General features: G+C 42.2%; 1 protein-coding gene across 2 annotated transcripts in view; it reads right to left on the reverse strand.

The window, feature by feature from the left end:
• Window positions 1-19,842, reverse strand: part of Cbl (Cbl proto-oncogene) — an 82,267-nt gene that overhangs the window by 42,429 nt on the left and 19,996 nt on the right. For both annotated transcript variants that reach the window (XM_021171455.3, XM_021171454.3), the window contains exon 2: window positions 14,697-14,944. In XM_021171455.3, coding sequence (XP_021027114.1) covers window positions 14,697-14,944 — 248 coding nt within the window. The remainder of the gene's footprint in view (window positions 1-14,696; window positions 14,945-19,842) is intronic.

Raw genomic sequence — 19,842 nt, forward strand, 5'->3', positions numbered from 1 at the left:
TAGGCACAGTGGAGGTATAGCTTGGTAGCACTGCCTAAACCCAGTAAAGCTAAAGTGACTATTAATCACTAATCTAGTTAAATAGTAAAAACATAGATTTTTTTTGTGTGAAGGCCAAGGGTCAATCACAGGGTTGCTCCCCAGGAGCTGTTCACCTTGTGTTTGAGACAGGGTCTTTCATTGGGACCTTACACTGGCCAATTCGGCTAGACTGGTATTCCTAGTCCTGATGACAAACATGAGGCGCCATACCTGGCTATTTATGTAGGCACTAAATCAAACTTGGATCTTCACTGCTTATGTGGCAAACATTCTATCTCTTTAGTATGCGTGCACATGCACACACATACACACACACAAACATATACATCAGTATCACAAAATATGTAATTATAAATTAGGTTTTATGCAAGAATACGGGGTGTTAAAAAAAAAGAATATGGTTGTTTAGGTTCATGTGTTTGTTTGAAATTTATCACTACATCAAGATGGCCCGGAACTCACTATGTAGCCAAAGATGATCTTGAACTTCTGGTGTGTTTTTGTTTTTAACGACAGATGAAACCTAAGGCTTTATGTGTGCTAGGCAAGCACTCTCCACTGAGCTATAACCCAGCCCCACATGGACACTTGAGCTTTACAAACAGACAGACTATAGCAGAGAAAAACCTCATCTTTCTGTGCTGTCTTCAGGTCAGTCCATTATTACCCTTGTTATAGCCCACCACCATCTATCTCACCCTAAGTCTTGAATCTGATTAAATGGTCTATGTTACTTGGCAGTTAGCTAACTAGGACCCAGGGTGTGTGTCCCAAAAGCTCCACCCCCCACCCACCCACACATCAGAGGGAAGAGTCCCTCCTCCACAGACTCTAGGTACATGGCAGAGGACTCCCATTCGGGCAATCCAGCTTCCCTGCCAGGCACCAGTTCTTCCTCTACACTGCCTTCACCTCGTCTCTCTGGGTCATGTCTTTCTAACCTGTCACTGTGTTCCTGAGTAAAAAGGACTGAAACTGTGTATGAAATGGGGCCTGCTGGGAGATAAATCTACAGACGCCTAATGCAGTGACTAACAAATAGTTACTTAGCCTTATCTAGGCCAAAGTTAATGACAAGAGAACTAAGGCTACTGTCAACACAAACAGCAAGGGAAGGAAGGCTGCCTTTCCTAGGATGCCATTCAGTCATGCTTATGGAAGTTAAGAGCAGGAAAAAAAGAATGGCCTCATTATTATCTGCTCCACCTTAACAGAGACTGCTGAAGACCTATTTCCTATAAATAACCAGAGAAAATACCATTAAAAACAACAATGATATGAATTAAGGAACATAAAATCTAAATACTTAAATTGCAACCACCCAGATACATCTTGGTGTTAGACATTAGGCTGGAGGACTGTTTTGCATATACAAGCAATAGAGGCAAAGTTAACAGAAAAGGGGAAGAAAAACCACCAGTGAAAGCTTTTTATTCAATTTCCTTAGTAATTTAATACATTGGACTTAAGCTTTCTGAAATTTTTTCAAATTCGGTGCATGGCAAATACAAGTGAAAAGGTAGGCGGAGCTGCTGCTAACTCTCCTGCTAGTAGGCATCCTGGGCAGCGGCAGCCTCGCTGGCTTTGTATACCGCCTGGCTGGCAAGGGCCTTCTGTGACCAGCTTCTTTAACACACTCTCATTTAAATGCAGTTGTAGACCTCACAAGCATTACGGGTTCAGAGCAATTCTTAGCTGGCACAATTAGAGCAGAGTGAGTAGAGAAAGCCTTGGCACATTCTACTTGACATTCGCTGCTCGATTCTTTACAGTGCTCTGGTTTTATAAAGTATCACTGGCATTTGTGTGAGCAGAACAGTATCTCCAGAGTCTCTCCTACCTGCCTTGATCAAGCCTGTATTCTAACCAGAAGTACCTTGACTGGAACTGTTATGTGACTGCACATTCCTATGGTAAAATACATAGCTGACTATGCTTGTGTTCAGCAGACATGCCTTTAAAAAGCCCACTAGAGCATGTTTTAACTTCTCCCAGTCTTTGTACTTTAATATTGAATCAGACATTTCAAAGGTGTTGCCTGCTGGTGGTGGTGCTGCACACCTTTCATCTCAGCACTCAGGAGACAGAGGCAGGCAGATCTCTCAAAGTTTGAAAGCAGCCTGGTCTAGTCTATACAGTAGGTTCCAGGCTATGTAGAAAAGCCCTGCCTCCCAAACAAACAAAAACTCAAAAAAAAAAAAAAAAAAAAAAAAACCAAAAAGAAAAGAAAGAGAGCTAGGCAGTGGTGCCCCACGCCTTTAATCTCTGAGTTCAAGGCCAGCCAGGTCTACAGAGTGAGTACCAGGACAGCCAGCACTACACAGAGAAACCCTATCTTGAGAGAGACAGAGAGAGAGAGAGAGAGACAGAGAAGAAATGAAGAAGATGAAGAGGAGAAGGAGGAGGGGGTGGGGCTAGAGAAATGCCTAAGCAGTTAAGAGCACTCACTGGCTGTTCTTCCAGAGAACTCAGGTTCAGTTCCCAGCACCCACATGGCAGCTTACCACTGTCTGTAACTCCAGTTCCAAGGCATCCTCATACAGACATGCATACAGGCAAAATACCAATGCAATGCACATAAAATAAATCAAATGTTTTTTTTTAAGGGGGGCAACATTTGGAGTTTATGGAAGTTATAAAAAGTTAAATGCATGGAAGTACCTGGAAGATATAAAATGATTCAAACTCAGGGCCTGGAGAGATGGCTCAGCAAGTAAAGACACTTGTGGTGAAAGCCTGGCAAGTTCACTCTCATGTAAAGGCAGAAGGAAAATGCTGACTCCACAAAGCTGTCCTCCAATTTCTCACGAGTGTCAAAGCATGTCTTCATATTACATACATGCAGTAATAATATAAATTTAAAATAATTCAACCTCAAAAGCTGAAATTTTCTATTATTTTTAGTAAGACACTGAAATGTCCTTTTATTTACTTTTATGTGTATGAGTATTTTGCCTCCATGTATGCCCTTGTATGCCTGGGGCAGAGGTCAGAGAAAGGTGCCAGATCCTCTGAGACCAGAGTTACAGACAGCTGCCATGTGGGTGCTGAGAACTGAACCCAGGGTGTCTGGAAGAGCAGCTGGTGCTATAAACCACAGAGGCTTCTCATTTATTTACTACTTTATGTATATGGATGTCTCGCCTGCATGTATGCCTATGCACCATATGCAGGCCTGGTGCCCTCAGAGCCCAGAAGAATGCACTGGGTTCCCTGAAATTAGAGTTGCAAATAGCTGTGAGCCACCATGTGTGTGCTGGTAATCAAACCCTGGCTCTCTCAAAGAGCAGCCAGTCTTCTTAAACCACTAAGCCATCTCTCCAGTCTCAGAAATGAAAATATAAATGGGCAGATTAATAGCAAATACTTTAGAGCAGTGGTTCCCAACCTCCCTAATGCTGTGACTCTTTAATACAGTTTCTCCTGTTGTGGAAACTCCCAACCTTAAGATTATTTTCTTGCTACTTCATAATTGTAATTTTGATAGTGTTATGCTCCATAATGTAAATATCTGATATGTGACCCTTGTGGAAGGGCCGAGACCCACAGGTTGAGAGCCAGTGCTTTAGTGGAAAACAACAATAAGCTGAAGAGAGTAATAGAAACTTTCGAAATTAAAATACCGAGGAGGGGATCGATGTAGTCGTGGTGTCCAGTGGAACATTAAGCAGTCTCCTGAAGGAGAAATGGGAGAGACAGAAACAGTGACAGGAGCTTTCCCAAGTGTGAAACTGGCATCTCAACAGCACTTGAGGAAGCTCCCACAGAATGTTAACACTACTACAAAGCTATGTTTTGGGCTAAGGAGACAGATTGGTGCTGGGAGAAGCACTTGCCACCAACCGAGCATTTGCCCCCTCAGACCCACATGAAGGGACAAAACCTCCTTCAAGCTGCCCTTCTCACCTCCACATGTGTGCCATGACATGTATGTGCAAACTTACAATAAATTAATTTAGAAATATATGAATACAATAGTTCTCAGGGCCTTTTCAGACAGTCTGAAATACTAAAATTACCTCCATAATAATGTTACACACAACATGCCTTTTCCACTCTAGTGACATTCCCATTCATGGCCCAGGAAACAGTGGACAAGACTGCTGGTTCCAGACACAATCAAGACAACACACCAAACTATGTATGCAGTCAAAATACAGCTGTATTCTTTTTTGTTTGTTTGTTTGTTTGTTTTTCGAGACAGGGTTTTTCTGTGTAGCCCTGGCTGTCCTGGAACTCAGAAATCCGCCTGCCTCTGCCTCTCGAGTGCTGGGATTAAAGGCATGCGCCACCACGCCTGGCACAGCTGTATTCTTTATGATGACTTAAAATAAAATCAAATACTGCTTGCTTGCACTTTAAGAATTCCCTTAACAGAGTCTTGCAATATGGCTCAGTGATTAAAGGTACTCGTCTTAAACCTTGACAACACAAGTTCAATGCCTACAGCTTACTTAAATTACATGAGCCATGGCACATGTACCCACACATACACATTATAAACAAACACACACACACACATACACACACACACACACACACACTTTCTGAATCTCCTTAGTGAAGCAGACGTCTTTAATAATTACTCCTGTTAGATCCACAGTGAAGTGCTTTGTTTCTTTAGACATTCTATGTGACACAATGAGAAGAACACCAAGTTCTGTTGCAATATGGCCAACCTTAGGAAAGTACTTACGCAATGCAACAGTGATGCGAGCTTTTTTTAAAAGGCATTTTTTTCTTAAGATCACTTAAGCCATTTCTAGCACATAACATCAACAATATCATATCACCATAACCACTATCCATTTCCAGATTTATTTACATTCCCTTTTTCTTCAATAGTGCTTACTCTTGATAAATTTTACATCTGTATATATGCATTTGACCATATACCCCATCCTTATCTTTTTGACACAGAGCATCATGTTATGATGTGTCCCAGGGCGGGCTACAACTTTCCATCTAGTAGAGAATGACCTTCAGTTTCTCTGGTCTTCCTGAGAGCTGAGACTGCAGGTGGGCGCTACAATGATGGCAATAGTTGGTTTGTTAAGATAGGCCCTAGCCTTGCAACACACACTGGCTTTGAATCTGCAGTGATATTCCTGTCTCAGCACAGCAAATGCCAGAATTTCAGGAACATGCCTCAATGCTACCATTTCTAGAACTCATCTATTCTGGCTATATGACCATTAAGCAGTAACCACCTTTCCCCCTCCTTTTAGTTCCCAATAACTCTATTATACCTGTCTTTATAAAGCTGCACAGTCTAAATACCTCATAAGTAAAATCATAAAACATCCGTTTAGATCTGGCTTATTTCTTTTTTTTTTTTTCTTTTTTTTTTTTTTTTGGTTTTTCGAGACAGGGTTTCTCTGTGTAGTCCTGGCTGTCCTGGAACTCACTCTGTAGACCAGGCTGGCCTCGAACTCAGAAATCCGCCTGCCTCTGCCTCCCAAGTGCTGGGATTAAAGGCGTGCGCCACCACGCCCGGCCCTAGATCTGGCTTATTTCAATCAGCAAAATGTCTTCACAAGTAATCTGTGTTGTAGCTTGTATGTGCATTCTACCCCTTCTTACAGATGAGTATTGAAACTTACCAGGCCAGTGAGATGGCTTGGACAGAGATGCCTGTGCACAAGACCTGAGTTTGACCTCAGATCTCTAGACCCCACAAGGTAGGAAAGAACCAACTGCTGAGGTGTGTGTGTACACAGAGTAATACAAATTTAATTTTCCTAGAGTTCTATACAATATGTTAAACATATCCCCTCTCCATACTCACACCCCTCCTTTTTCTAAGCCCTACTAGTCCCCACCACTTCCCTAGACAGTTTTGTCATTTAATATCTATGTGCATGACTTTATGTTGACTATAGAAAAATCTAGAAACCACAAACAAGCGAAAACAATGATATACATAAGGGTTTCTGTGATTGGCTTAACTCACTTATGACTAATACTGCCTTCATTTGCATTCATTTTTCTTGAAATGACAGAATTTCATTTTCCTTTATGGCTGAAAAGGTTTCACTGTGCAAATGGCACACTTCTGTTATTTCCTGTTGTTGGACACCTCAGCTCATTCCATAACTTAGCTCTGACAGTGCTGCGGTGAATGCCTGCTGACTTCAGAGGCTTGGGTAACACCAGGCAACTGCAACTGTACACCAACATTTCGTTTGTCCATTTATCTGCTGAGAAATGTGGACTGTGTCCCACGTCTGCTTGTCATGAACACTTCTGCAATGAACATGGATATACAAATATCTGATCAAGTTCCTGCTTACAGTTCTAGAAATAATATATGTCTTAGAAAGCTAGAAGATGATATGCTAATTCTCTGTTCAACTTTTTGAAGAAATGCCAAACTTTTCTACATGGTTGCAATTTTTCATATCCATTAATGACGCATGATTCTAGTTCTTACCTCCTCAGCAGTATCTATTACTTTCCTTTTCTGATGATACACTTCCTAGTGGGTGTGAAGTAGTGCCTCACTGTGGTTTTGATTTACATTTCCCTACCAGCTGACACACCTATCTTTCATGAGCTTTCTGGCCAAGTTACTCTCTAGGAATCTAGGTTCATATAAATGCTTTAAGCCTGTGTGTGACCAACCTCAAACCCCACAGTGTTCCTTGGCATACATCTTTCTATCTTTTTCCTTACCTTCCCCTTCCTTTCCATTTCCTTCTCCTTTCCCCTTTCCTTCCCTCCTTCCTTTTTTGGAGACAAGGTCTCACTGTGTAGCCCATACTGGCCTCCAGGTTACAGAGAGCCTCTCCCTCCTGAGTATTGTGATTAAAGGCACTCAACACCATGCCCAGCTCATCCATCTTATGTTTTGAGACAGTCTCTCATTAGGACCTGAATGTCTACACCTCCCAGCCCTAGGACTTTTCCATGGCCCTTTCCATAGATAGTGGGGACTGAATTTGACCAACTGAGCCCCCTCTCCAGCTCCTTCTTTCAGATAAAACTGCTCTCACGACTTTGTTTTGTTTTTGTTTTTCGAGATAGGGTTTCTCTGTGTAGCCCTGACTGTCCTGGAACTCACTCTGTAGACCAGGCTGGCCTCGAACTCAGAAATCCGCCTGCTTCTGCCTCCCGAGTGCTGGGATCAAAGGCGTGTGCCACCACGCCCGACTGCTCTCAAGACTAAAAACCCCTGAACCCAGCTTCTTTCTTTATTCTAAGTCGTCCCTCTGAGCCCAAATCCTAATCACATTGCCAATTGTTTATTTAACCTCTCTTTAAATGGCTCATAAAATTTCAAATCTTGGCCAGATGTGATAGTGTAAGCCCAGCTCTTGGGAGGCGAAGGCAGGTGGGTCTCTGTGAATTCCAGGCCAACCAATGCTACACACATTGAGACCCTGTCTCAAAAAAGCCAAACAAACACATTTATCAAACTTACACATGCCCCAAATGAAAGTCTTTGCTTCTTCCTGTACTTCCAGCCTGCGCTCTCTGCTAGAGTAAACACAGCATGGGCAGCAGAGTTAATGAAACTAGAAGCCACTTTCAATTCTTCCATCACTTTTTTCTACACTCCACTTCCCAATGTGTCAACGATTCTTACTAATTTTAGCTCTAATCCATTTCTTATCTGTTTTTCTTTCAACTTCCTCCTCCCTTCTCTACTTCCATTACTGCCACAGCCACAAACCTTTATCTGTCTTACAGACAGCAACTGATACTGTCATTGTCAAATACCAGCAAGGTCACGTGCTTTGCCCTTGTTTGAAACCTCAGTGGCTTCCACTGTTCTATGCCTTTATTCCCACTCAGTCACCTGTCCAAGCCACCAGACCTGGTATGCTCCCTTTAAAACAACAGATTCTGCCCACTTCTGTTCCTTCCACTAACAGCCGCTCATGATCATCTCTCTCTGCGACTGAAAAGACAGCCACATGTTCCTCCCCCTCTCCAAAATGCAAGAAATGTTCCAAGTATGACTAGAAATCGTTTCTCACCAAGCTAACTCTTGAACACTGAGATAACTGTCACTATCTATCAGTAGCATTTAGCACATGTTCTAAGAAAGGACTATATGTGTGCAAACATGATCCAGTTTGTGGAGTATCACCATTTTTTGGAGGAAAATGTCAAGAGTGTGCTTTGAGCCAGATGTGGTGCACACTTGTTTAATCTCAATGCTCAGGAGGCAGAAACAGGCAGATCTCTGTGAATTCCAGGCCAGCTAAGGTCTATATAGTAAGACCCTGTCTTAAAAAAACAAAACAAAACCTTGCTTTGCAAAGTATTAAGAAAAGGCTGCTTCTTCAGTCAACCAGCTTCTATCAACCCCGCTCCAACTTGTTCCTGGACACGTGCTACCACAAAGCACTCAACACTACCTTAGATTCTACTGAGTACTTAGCAGATGAGCTTTTAGTTAAGTCTGAATTTTCCTAAATTATAACAGGATAATCAAAAATTTGATAACACAAAAAGGTAAGAATAACTTAACAGAAAAGTATAATCTATAATGAATATGAGCCAGTTTTTAAATCCAGTTCCACTCTGTAACCAGCCCCTTTCAGCTTCTATTCAGGCCTAATCAATTACTCTATAGTTCACCAAAGCTGAGACTATAACTAAGGGTGCTGCTGACCCAGTGCAGTAAGGAAGTTCTTTGGTAAGAAGCCAGCATTAGAAAAGGCCAGGAAGCTGGGCGTGGTGGCACATGCCTTTAATCCCAGCACTCGGGAGGCAGAGGCAGGTGGATTTCTGAGTTCAAAGCCAGCCTGGTCTACAAAGTGAGTTCCAGGACAGCCAGGGCTATACAGAGAAACCTTGTCTCGAAAAACCAAAAGAAGAGAAGAGAAGAGAAGAGGAGAGGAGAGGAGAGGAGAGGAGAGGAGAGGAGAGGAGAGAAGAGAAGAGAAGAGAAGAGAAGAGAAGAGAAGAGAAGAGAAGAGAAGAGAAGAGAAGAGAAGAGAAGAGAAGAGAAGAGAAAAGAAAAGGCCAGGAATGGATCTGGACCTTTACTTCATAAAGGAAAACCAACAATAAATATATGAACTCATAACCAAACAAACACAAGCGCTAAAACTAATAAGAAAAAACAAGGGAAAACAACAACACACACAGCCCTTGACGCCAGCGCTCAGAAGGCAGAGTCAGGAGAGTCTCTATGAGTTTGCGGCCAGCCTAGATGAAATACAGTTCCAGGACTGTTAACTCAGAGAAACCTTGAATTAGGTAAGATGGAGGGAAGGAGTTTGGAGACAAGGGCTCTGTAGCAAAGTCTGTCCTCGAAGTCCAGTTTGGCTTTGAATTCATAGTCATACCCCTGTTACAGCTCCCAGAATGCTGGACAGTAAACATGCAGCACTACACTTGTCTGGCCTTTGCCATAGTCTTAAAAGTACAAAAGTACTACTAGACTCCATCAAAGCTTAAATATTTTGTTTCCACAGAAGATAGTACTAAGGTGAAAAGACATACAGAATGAGAGTGAAACCTTAGAAATCACTTCTCCCAGTATAGATAATAGGATGCTAGTTCAGTAGGCAGATTATGTAAAGAATAGTTACAGTTCAATAGGATAAAATGGACACAATTTTAAAATGAGCAGAAGGCCTACGAACCATGACGTTTCCAGTATTGAAAACAATAAAAACAAAGAGCTAAGGTCAGGCATGTGGTGGCTTACACCTTTAATTCCAGCATTCAGGCCAGCTTGGTCTACATAGAAGACCCCATCTCAAAACAAGCAAACAACAAAAAGATAGTAACTTGGGAGGCTGGGGGGGAGTGGTGCATGCCTCTAACTGTACAACTTGGGAGGTAGGAGGTAGAGCAGGAAGATCAAGAGTTCAAAGTCACCATCATCTACATATTTAGTTCTAGGATGTCTCAAAAACAAACAAACAAAAAAAAAGACAACAATAACAAAAGAACAGGGAGTCGGAGAGACAGCTCCTTGGTTAATGGCACTTCCTGCTCATCCAGAGGACCTGAGTTTGGTCAGCCACATCAAGATGCCTCACAACTCTAGCTCAAGAGAACCCAACTCCCTCCACAGCACACATAATATGCACATATACATAAATAAAAGCAAACTAAATTTTAAATTAAAAAAAGGCAAAGGATTTGACTAGGTCTTTCTTCAGAGATCCGCAGGCCCATGAGAAGATGACTCACTATGGAAATGTCTTGAAAACCCCCAGATACCGTTTTCCACCCTGGAGAATGGCTACAGGCAGCAAGTGCTGGTGAGCCCTCAGAACCTTAGTCCACTGCTAGCAGAGTGCGTGCCACAGAGGCCACTGTGTAAACAGTCTGAAGCTTCCTCAAAAAGTTAAAAACTAGTTGCTCTATAACTCAGCAATTCCCCTTCCAGGATGTAGCAAAGAGAACTGAAAATAGCATGCAAAAATCTGTACACAAGTGTTCATAGAAATAATACTTATAATAGCTAAAAGGTCTAAACTCAAATAACTATAAACAAAATGTTCAAACAGATCGAAATTAACTATCAAGATGAATGGAGTAGTAGGTATAGGAGGTCACACCTGAAGTCCCAGTCCTTAATGAGGCTGTGGGGGACTTGACTTGAACACTCAGGACCAACCTGGGCTGCATGGCAAGTTCTGGGACAACGCAGGCTACAGTGTGCACCTGTCTCAGCTAGCTTCCCTCCCCACCCCAAGAGGAAAGTATGGATGCATACTATAAATATGGACAAGTTGTAAAACCACACTGAATTAAAGAAAGCAGCCACTAAGTGATGGTCATACACCTTATACAGCTCCACTTACACGAAATGTATTTTATATAAAATGTCTTCATCAGTCCAATCTCCAGATACAGAAAATAAACATTAGTGACTGGGCTAGAAGCAAGCTTGACAAAGCGATTGCTAATGGCTATAGGATTTCTTTTGGAGCACTGAAAATGTTCCACAGTTAAATTGTTGTCGCAGCTGTATGACTTTATAAATACAACCAAATGGTATACTTTAAAAGAGCTCTCTTGTTTTGCTTTCTACTGCTGTGATGATGAAAAAGAAAAGAAAAAAGCCAGGCACAGTGGCACACACCCTTGATCCCAGCACCTAGGAGCCAGAAGCAGGAGGATCTCTGTAAAGTGTTTATAGTCCAGTAGTTCTCAACCTGTGGGTCATGACCATTTTGACAAACCACTATCTCTAAAAATATTTATATTATAAGGCATGACAATAGCAAAATTACAGTTATAAAATGGCAACAAAAATAATTTTATGCTTGTGTGGGGGGAGGGGGTTCTCCACAACATGAGCAAATGTATTAAAGGCTGAAACATTAGGACGGTTCCGAATCACAGTTACAGTCCATCACTGAGAGAAGTCAGGACAGGACTCAAAGGCAGGATCTGAAGAGGCCAGGGGTGAGTGCTGCTTACTGGCTAGCTCAGCTAGCTTTTTTGTTTTTTGTTTTTGTTTTAAAACAAAAACAAAACCAATTCAGGACCATCTGCCTAGGAGTGGTACTGACCAAAGTAGGTAGGGCCTTCCCACATCAATCATTAATCAAGAAAATACTCCAGAGCCAGCCTAGCTGATTGAGACAATTTTCTTAACTGAGGTTCCCTCATTCCAAACAGATGACTCTAGCTTATGTAACGAAAAAGTAATCATCACAAAGCTTTGTAGTGTATGAATAAAATGTGTATAATTTTCTTTTTAAAAGTCTGGGGCTGGAGAGAGGGCTCAGTGGCTAAGAGCACTGGCTGTCCTTCCAGAGGACATGGGTCCAAGTCCCAACACATGGTGGCTCACATCTGTAGCTCCAATTCCAGAGGCGAGTGCAACATCCTCTTCTGGCCATTGTGGGCAATGCATACCTATAGTATGCAAAACACTCATACACAGAATAGATGAAAACCAAACCAAAGAAGTCTGTAGCAGTCAGAACATAAACCAGAGGCCCATGACTCATATTTTGGAATTGAGACAGGAATGAATAGAAACAGTAAAGGTACTCACTTATAAAAGTTGTCCAATTTGGATAAGAACAATTAATATACTTTTGTTATATAGTATACATTTACATTTAGTCATTGCAAATGCATATGAAACTACTTATTTTAGCCATGTCAAATTATATGCTTCATGTAGAGTTGTGTATTAATGATATACAACCCAATATAATGATCTATGTTGACTCTATGATAAAATCCATAATTAAGACAATAAAAGCTGGGGTTGAGGATGTGGCTCGTTGGTAGGTAGAGTGCATGCACTGAGCCCTTGGCTGGATCCCCAGCACCACACAGACATGGTGTGAGGCTGCATGCCTGTGACTCCAGAACTCAGGAGGCAGAGACAGAAGCATCAGAGATGGTCAAGTCATTCTCCACTCTGTGGTGAGTTCAAGGCCTGCCTGGGATACATGAGAACCTTCTCCAAAAATGTAGAAGAAAGAACTCCCAACAACCCACAATGAAAACATTATTATTTCATTCACTGGATGAGGAAATAGAAATAACATAGCTAAAAAAGCGGCTAAGAAAAGATTAAAAACCTACAGGTTGGCTTTAGAGTTTAACTACTTAGCCACTATACTATACTGGCTCTCAGTCATTGTGGTGATTTGAGAGAAAATGGCCCCCATAGGCTCACAGGGAGTGGCACTATTAAGAGGTGTGGCCTTGTCAGAGGGGGTGTGGCTTTGTTGGAGGAAGAGAGTCACTAGGGGGGTGGGCTTTGAATTCTAGTCAGGCCAGTGCAGCATTTACATTCAGCCTGACAACCTGGACGGAGAACTCTCAGCTCCTTCTCTTGCACCATGCTGCCTGCACGCTGCCACGCTTCCCACCACAGCATTAATGGACTAAACCTCTGAACCTGTAAGCCAGCCCCACTTAAATATTTTCCTACATAAAATATATGCTGTGGTCATAATGTCTCTGCACAGCAATGAAACTCTAAGACAGTTATTAAAGGAAGCATACCAAGCCCTGTTAAGTATGCTCTAAGAAGAAAGGAAAAGGCAGCTTCCATTTTATTATAAAAAATGCTCTCAGGGCTGCCAGGTTGGCTCAGTGGGTAACGAAGGAGCTTGCCACGAAGCTTCATGGTTTGTTGCCTAGTTGATGACCTGAGTTTAATCCCGGGAATCCACCTGGGGTCAGCAGAGAACCAACCCCAGCAATGTTCTCCAGTCTACACACAGACACACTACACCATGCATGCTTACATGTGCACCTGCACGTACACATAAAAATAAATGCATTTAAAAAAATGTAAACATACTCAGATGGCTACAGTGGCACGCGTATATTTTCAGTTGCTTGGGGAGGGAAAGAACAATAGAGCAAGAGCCCAACTCAGTCCCAATATATATATATAATTGAGTGCTTTTTTTTTGTAAAAGTAGGAACTGTGGTAGGGACTGATTATCTAAGAGACAGTCTAGAGTTAAAGCAATCTTTACACTCTGACTCCCTTGTACTTCCCCTCATCCACCTCCTGTAACTCCAGCCAAACCAGACTTCCCACATTCTTTGAACACACAGTCAGCAGCAGGTTCTTTCTAGCATGTTAAAGGCTGACTTCTCTGCCTACATCAGTGGTTCTCAACTTCCTAATGCTGTCACCCTTTAATATAGTTCCTCATGTTGTGGTAACCCCCAAGTATAAAATTATTTCATTGCTGTAAAAAATGAATTGCAAATAAAATTAAATTAAAAAATTATTTCATTGCTACTCTGTAGCTATAATTTTGCTACTGTTGTAAGTCCTAATGTAACTATCTGATGTACAGAACATCTGACATACGACTATTCCTACTTATCCTTCAAAAGCTAGCTCAGATTAATATTTCCTGTCTCACTTCTGATGCCATCCAATAGGCCAAACTACATTACATATCTCTATTAAATCCTTGACATATTATACCATATTTCAACTGGACAGAACCCACGAGCTAGTTAATTCTTTCCTGGTAGGTGTTTACACAGGCAAGGTAGTAACAGGCCAAGTAATCTAACTGTATTTGATGATAGGGCAGCTACAGAGCATGTGTGAAGCCCTGGGTCCATCCTCAACAGCAAGGGAGGGAAGGCATGGTGGGTGTGCCTCTGTTCTAGTTAAAAAATACTTAGAGTATCAGTTCAATTTGCTTTATTTAAGGAACAGCTCAGCAGGTAAAGGTGTTTGCTGCCAAGGCTGCTGATCTGAGTTCAAGACTCAAAACCCACATGGTGGAGAGAAAGAATCCTTACCCATATATTATACACACACACACACACACACACCATACACTTAAAAACAAAAAGGAATCAAGCACTGGCTTTTTTTACTCTTATCTGACACTTGTGATTTATCAAGCTGCTGCGGCTTCTGCAGAGATCTGATCTTTTCTCCTCAACCTCAGCTTAGCCTCTTTCAAATGCTCATCTACCCACAAACGTCGGTTATCTTTCGGGATTTCAAGGTCTACTGCCTGCAACCTTTCTCAGGAGTGTAAATCACTCTTTCTTTCACAGATAAATCTACCTGACCCAATGATGGTCAACTGTTTACCAAGACCCTTTCTATCAAATGTGAGCTTTCTATTCCCGTTAAAATAAAATTCAAAGCAGCTCAACTATTACTAGCAATCCCATTCTGACAGCCACAGACCTGAGTTAATATTTGTGTAGTATGTCTCCATTACCTAGGCTGGGAATTCTCCTCATACATCCTTTCTTTTCCCTCCTTGAAAAGGCTGATAGTCTGCTTAGTTTTCTTCATCAAATTTTCCATGAACACTCTGAAATACTCATTTTCTCCAAGTGTCTCCATCTTCCCCTCATATCTTGACAAGACAGTGCGGAGGTGCTGGTAGGTGTCAGGCAGCAGGTCTAAGATATAAGGCGGGCTGTTCTTGAGCGCCAGCTTTGGGTTTTGACACAACCGCACCACCTGCAACAAAGGGAAAAAAAAGACTGTTACTCAGAACCTTAAGGACAACTTTCCTGTTAAGTTATGAGCTATAAAATATGTACTGTTTGCATAAATATGAAAGATAAATGAGGCTAAGAAATTATCTGTAACCCAGTGCCATGGGCAATTATTCTGTGCTAATGGTCCTCCTACAAAGATAGGTGCTTCCTGAATTACTTAAGTTACATGTATGTGTGTGCATGGGATGGAACGTGTGCATGTTGTTAGAGCATGTTCATATGAGTGCAGAATCCAGAAGAGAGCCGAGGAGTAGAGTCATAGCCAGTTAGGAGTCACTTTGCTGGACCATACTCAGTAAATCCCCAAGTCTCAGATTCTGCTTCTTTTTCCCATCTTTTATTTTCAAATTTTCTGAGATTTTTTTTAAAAAGATTTATTTTACATAAGTACACTGTAGCTGTCTTCAGACGCCACCAGAAGAGGGCATCAGATCACGTTATGGGTGGTTGTGAGCCACTATGTGGTTGCTGGGATTTGAACTCAGGACCTCTGGAAGAGCAGTCAGTGCTCTTACCCGCTGAGTCATCTTGCCAGCCCAATTTTCTGAGATCTTATATTTTAAGTAGGTAGGCTTCTTTTAAAACTAAATTTTGCTTGTTTTTGGATTTCTTTAAAATCACTTTACTTTTATGTTACCTGTATGGGTGTTTTGCCTGCATGTATGTCTGTGCACAGTATGTGTGACTGGTACCCATGGATGCCAGAAGAGGAAGTCAGGTCCACTGGAACTGGAGTTACAGTCAACATGTGGGTGCTGGGAATCAGACCCAGGTCCAATAGAGCAGCCTCTGCTTCTAACCCCTAAGCCCTCACTCCAGCTCCTGCTTCTGCTGTTTGGAGGTCTCTTGTAGCAGAGGCTATCCTCTATCCTCCTTGCCTTCATCTCTCAAGTGTCAGGATTACCTCAGTGTGCCACCAAAGTCAGCAATTAAATCTATACTATAAATACAACATAACAATCTTTACTTCTAAGTGGTCCATCTTCTATTTCTTACAAAAACTGGTGATTTGTACCTATTCCTATTGACTAATCTGTGCTTTTTATACCAGTATTTCCTGTGTCTGAAAAAGACAATACTAGACAAAAGTTTAGAAAGAGACCACACAGGCAGACTGTGCACAGATTGTCCATTTGTATCAAGGAAGTGTTGTGTGTTAAAAAAAAAAAAAATTGTCAGAATAACCGAATATCTGTAATGGGTCACTGAATGGGGAGGGCAAGTCTAGAGAGCTTTACAGTACATGGAAACTAGCTTCATGACCATGGTAAAAATTAAATTAAATTAAAATTTAAAAAAGGCTTTCCTTAAAAAGAATCATGAAAACCATAAGCCATAAAGGAAAATATTATCTAAATTCTACTACTTCAGAAGTGGGGAGAGGCAAAGAAAAAGAAGTAACTTCTGTGTAACAAGAAAGCTAGACATGTTGGTACAAGGCTATAAATCCCAGCACTTAGGGCATTGCTGTAGGAAGATCAGCAGCAGTCAGCAGGCTCCGTAAGAAAACCCTATCTAAAAAATAAAAATTAAGCCGGGCGTGGTGGCGCACGCCTTTCGTCCCAGCACTCGGGAGGCAGAGGCAGGCGGATTTCTGAGTTTGAGGCCAGCCTGGTCTACAAAGTGAGTGCCAGGACAGCCAGGGCTACACAGAGAAACCCTGTCTTGAAAAACCAAAAACCAACCAACCAAACAAACAAACAAACCCAAAAACTGGAACAACCCACATATCAACATAGAGCATGGGTGCCATCCTCATGACCACACACGTGTATTATAGACACATACATTATGGTATATTTACTACAATAGAGTACTATTTAGCAATGAGAATGCATTATCCTAACTGCATCATGAATGCCTCTCTCAAAATTGGCCTAAACAAGAAAACCACACAATGAAGATTAAGTGGGAACTTCTAGTTCTCTGGATATCAAATGATGGTTTGCTGGGGCACACAGGTGAAAGGAGGTTTTGCTGGAGCAAATACGGAAAGAATGTTTTCCTGAAGCTGAAAGGATGTTTGGATATAGCAAACACGTTAAAGGACGCTTGATGAAGGAGTACATATATGACCCCACACAGTGGGAGACGAGCACTGAGCTCCGCCTCTCTATTCTTCCCTAACAACACACATGTATTGGTTTCCCTTACATGGGGTTGTTGATATCCACTACTGGTGATGCCAGAGGGAAACTTACCAAGGAATTGCTCATGAGGTTCCTGTGGCAGCTTGCTGCTTTCACAGCCTCACCTCAGGCCGATTGGTGAACCTTACGGTTTCCTCAGGATTGAACTACAGCTGCTAGTTTGTGCGTGGTGTCTGCCTGCCTAGAGGGCTGGACTGTAGCTGCTGAGTCATATTTGGTGTTTGCTACAGGACTGAGCTGCTACCAAAGAGGATGGAGCTCACCCCCCAAAGAACTATTGCTGAACAGGTCCACTTCCCCCATATCTTTTTTATTTACTCACCATTGCTCTCTTCAGACACACTAGAAGAGGGCATCAGACCCCATTGTAGATGGTTGTGAGCCACCATGTGGTTTCTGGGAATTGAACTCAGGACCTCTGGAAGAGCAGTCAGGGCTCTTAACCACTGAGCCATCTCTCCAGTCCTCCCCCATATCTTGATAACTTTTCTATTACCTCTGCTTGGTGGTGGGCTAGAGAAGAGGTCAAACCCTTATTAAAAGTAGGTTGCAAAAAATTTATGCCTACAGAAAATGTCAATGAAACCCGTTCTGCTAACTAAAGACAACAAAAAAAAATTTATGCACTATACCTACATATATATGTACATATGCATATGTATATGATCATATTAATATCCAAAGAATGGCCATCTAGAGCCTACAAGACTGCTCTGCAGGTATTAGCTCTTGCCCTCAAGCCTGACAGCCTAAGTTCCATTTCCAGAACACACATAGAAGAACCAATTCCCATAGGTTGTCTGCTGACCTTCACACACAAAGCAGAAACGGGAATATCTCAAGTTAGGCTTTCCTGAGTTAGCACCTCAAAAAAAAACACACACACACACACAACTAAAACAAAGTTACTAAATATAAGAAGGAAACTCAAAGACTTCAGGAAGTCTCTGAAACTGACCAGATTTACTGGGTCCTCCCTCCTCAGCATAAATAAACTGCCAAGAGATGCCTACAAGAGGCAGAGACCAACCAATTGAGCTACCTAGAAGAAATATTCTCCAATCTGATAAGCTGTCTGCAGGTTTCCAGATTTTGTAAGCTGCCACCCACGCTGGGGTGGGCTTTGGTGATACAGCTATCTTTGCGTCATTTCTGCTTCTGTAAGCAATCCTTCACCCACAGTCTTGTGACTCCAATGAAATTTACTTCTTTGGGACTAAAAAGATGGCTCAATGGTTAAGAGCACCAGTTGCTCTTCTAGAGAATCTCCCTTTAGACTCCCAGGACCCACATAGCAGCTCATAATCATCTGTAACTCCAGTTCCTGTGGGTGCCCTCTTCAGCCTCCATGGGCACCAAACACACAAGTGGTGCACAGATATACATGCCAGCAAAACACGTAGTTAAAATACACGTAGTTAAAATTAAATGCACACCAACCCATTGGTTCACCACGTTGGACTTTGCCAGTGCCCATTTGGAATGAGTAGATGCTTGTGCATGTTTCCCTAGGGATGAAACAGATCCCACAACAGCACTCAGCAGTGCTAAGTGCTACAGTAGAGTGTAATAGCTAGTGTTTGCTTTGTATTTTTCTGCTTGATGCTGATAAAGCTTCCTTAATTTGTAGTTTTGTGGTTTTTATTAGAGACTTCTCAGACAGCTTCTTGTTAAAAACTTTTTCTGCCTACTCTTTCTCAGACTTGAAATGGACTTGAATGATGTCTACATCCATCCCGTCTCTTTGTTGACACCTCAGTGTGGAATTTTTCTTTTTTTCTTTTTCTTCCCCCCCCCCCCAAAAAAAAACAGGGTTTCTCCGCAGCCCTGGCTGTCCTGGAACTCACTCTGTAGACCAGGCTGGCCACGAACTCAGAAATTTGCCTGCTTCTGCCTCCCAAATTCTGGGATTAAAGGCGTGCGCCACCATGTCCGGCAGTGTGGAATTTTTCTAGACATGTTCTACCTCTTTCTTCAACCTAAATTATGCTCCTAAATCTACCCACTGATTTAAAGTTTTCTATTACATTAGGGTTTGAAGGCACATACATGTCATAGCATGTTTGTGGAGGTCAGAGAACAACCTTCAAGACTGCAGGCTCAAAGCCGGGCGTGGTGGCGCATGCCTTTAATCCCAGCACTCCGGAGGCAGAGGCAGGCGGATTTCTGAGTTCGAGGCCAGCCTGGTCTACAAAGTGAGTGCCAGGACAGCCAAGGCTACACAGAGAAACCCTCTCTCGAAAAACCAAAAAAAAAAAAAAAAAAAAAGACTGCAGGCTCTCCACATCATGTCGGTCTCAGGGACCCAAGTCTTCAGCTCAAGTTATCAGGCTTGACATCGAGTGCCTTTACCTACACCACGCTATCTGGCTAAGTACCCATGAACAGTTAATAATCAGTCTCTGTGTCTTTAGATCTAGAATCCTATAGCGCTTCACCATTCTTATTAAAAAAAAAAATCAATTTAGTGCTGGGGACACAGTTCAGTGGTAAAACACTTGTTCAGTATGTACAAGGCTTAGGTATACATACGCACAAAGCCTTGCAACTTAGTTTTCGGGTTTTTTTTTTGGGGGGGGGGTCTTTTCTTTCAGGTTTTTGAGACAGGGTTTCTCCCTGGCTGTCCTAGGACTCACTCTGTAGACCAGGCTGGCCTCAAACTCAAAAATCCACCTGCCTCTGCCTCCCAAGTGCTGGGATTAAAGTC

The sequence above is a fragment of the Mus caroli genome, unplaced genomic scaffold (genome assembly GCF_978045245.1).
Source record: "Mus caroli unplaced genomic scaffold, Mus_caroli_1 scaffold_11, whole genome shotgun sequence".
In the NCBI taxonomy this organism is placed as follows: Eukaryota; Metazoa; Chordata; class Mammalia; order Rodentia; family Muridae; genus Mus; species Mus caroli.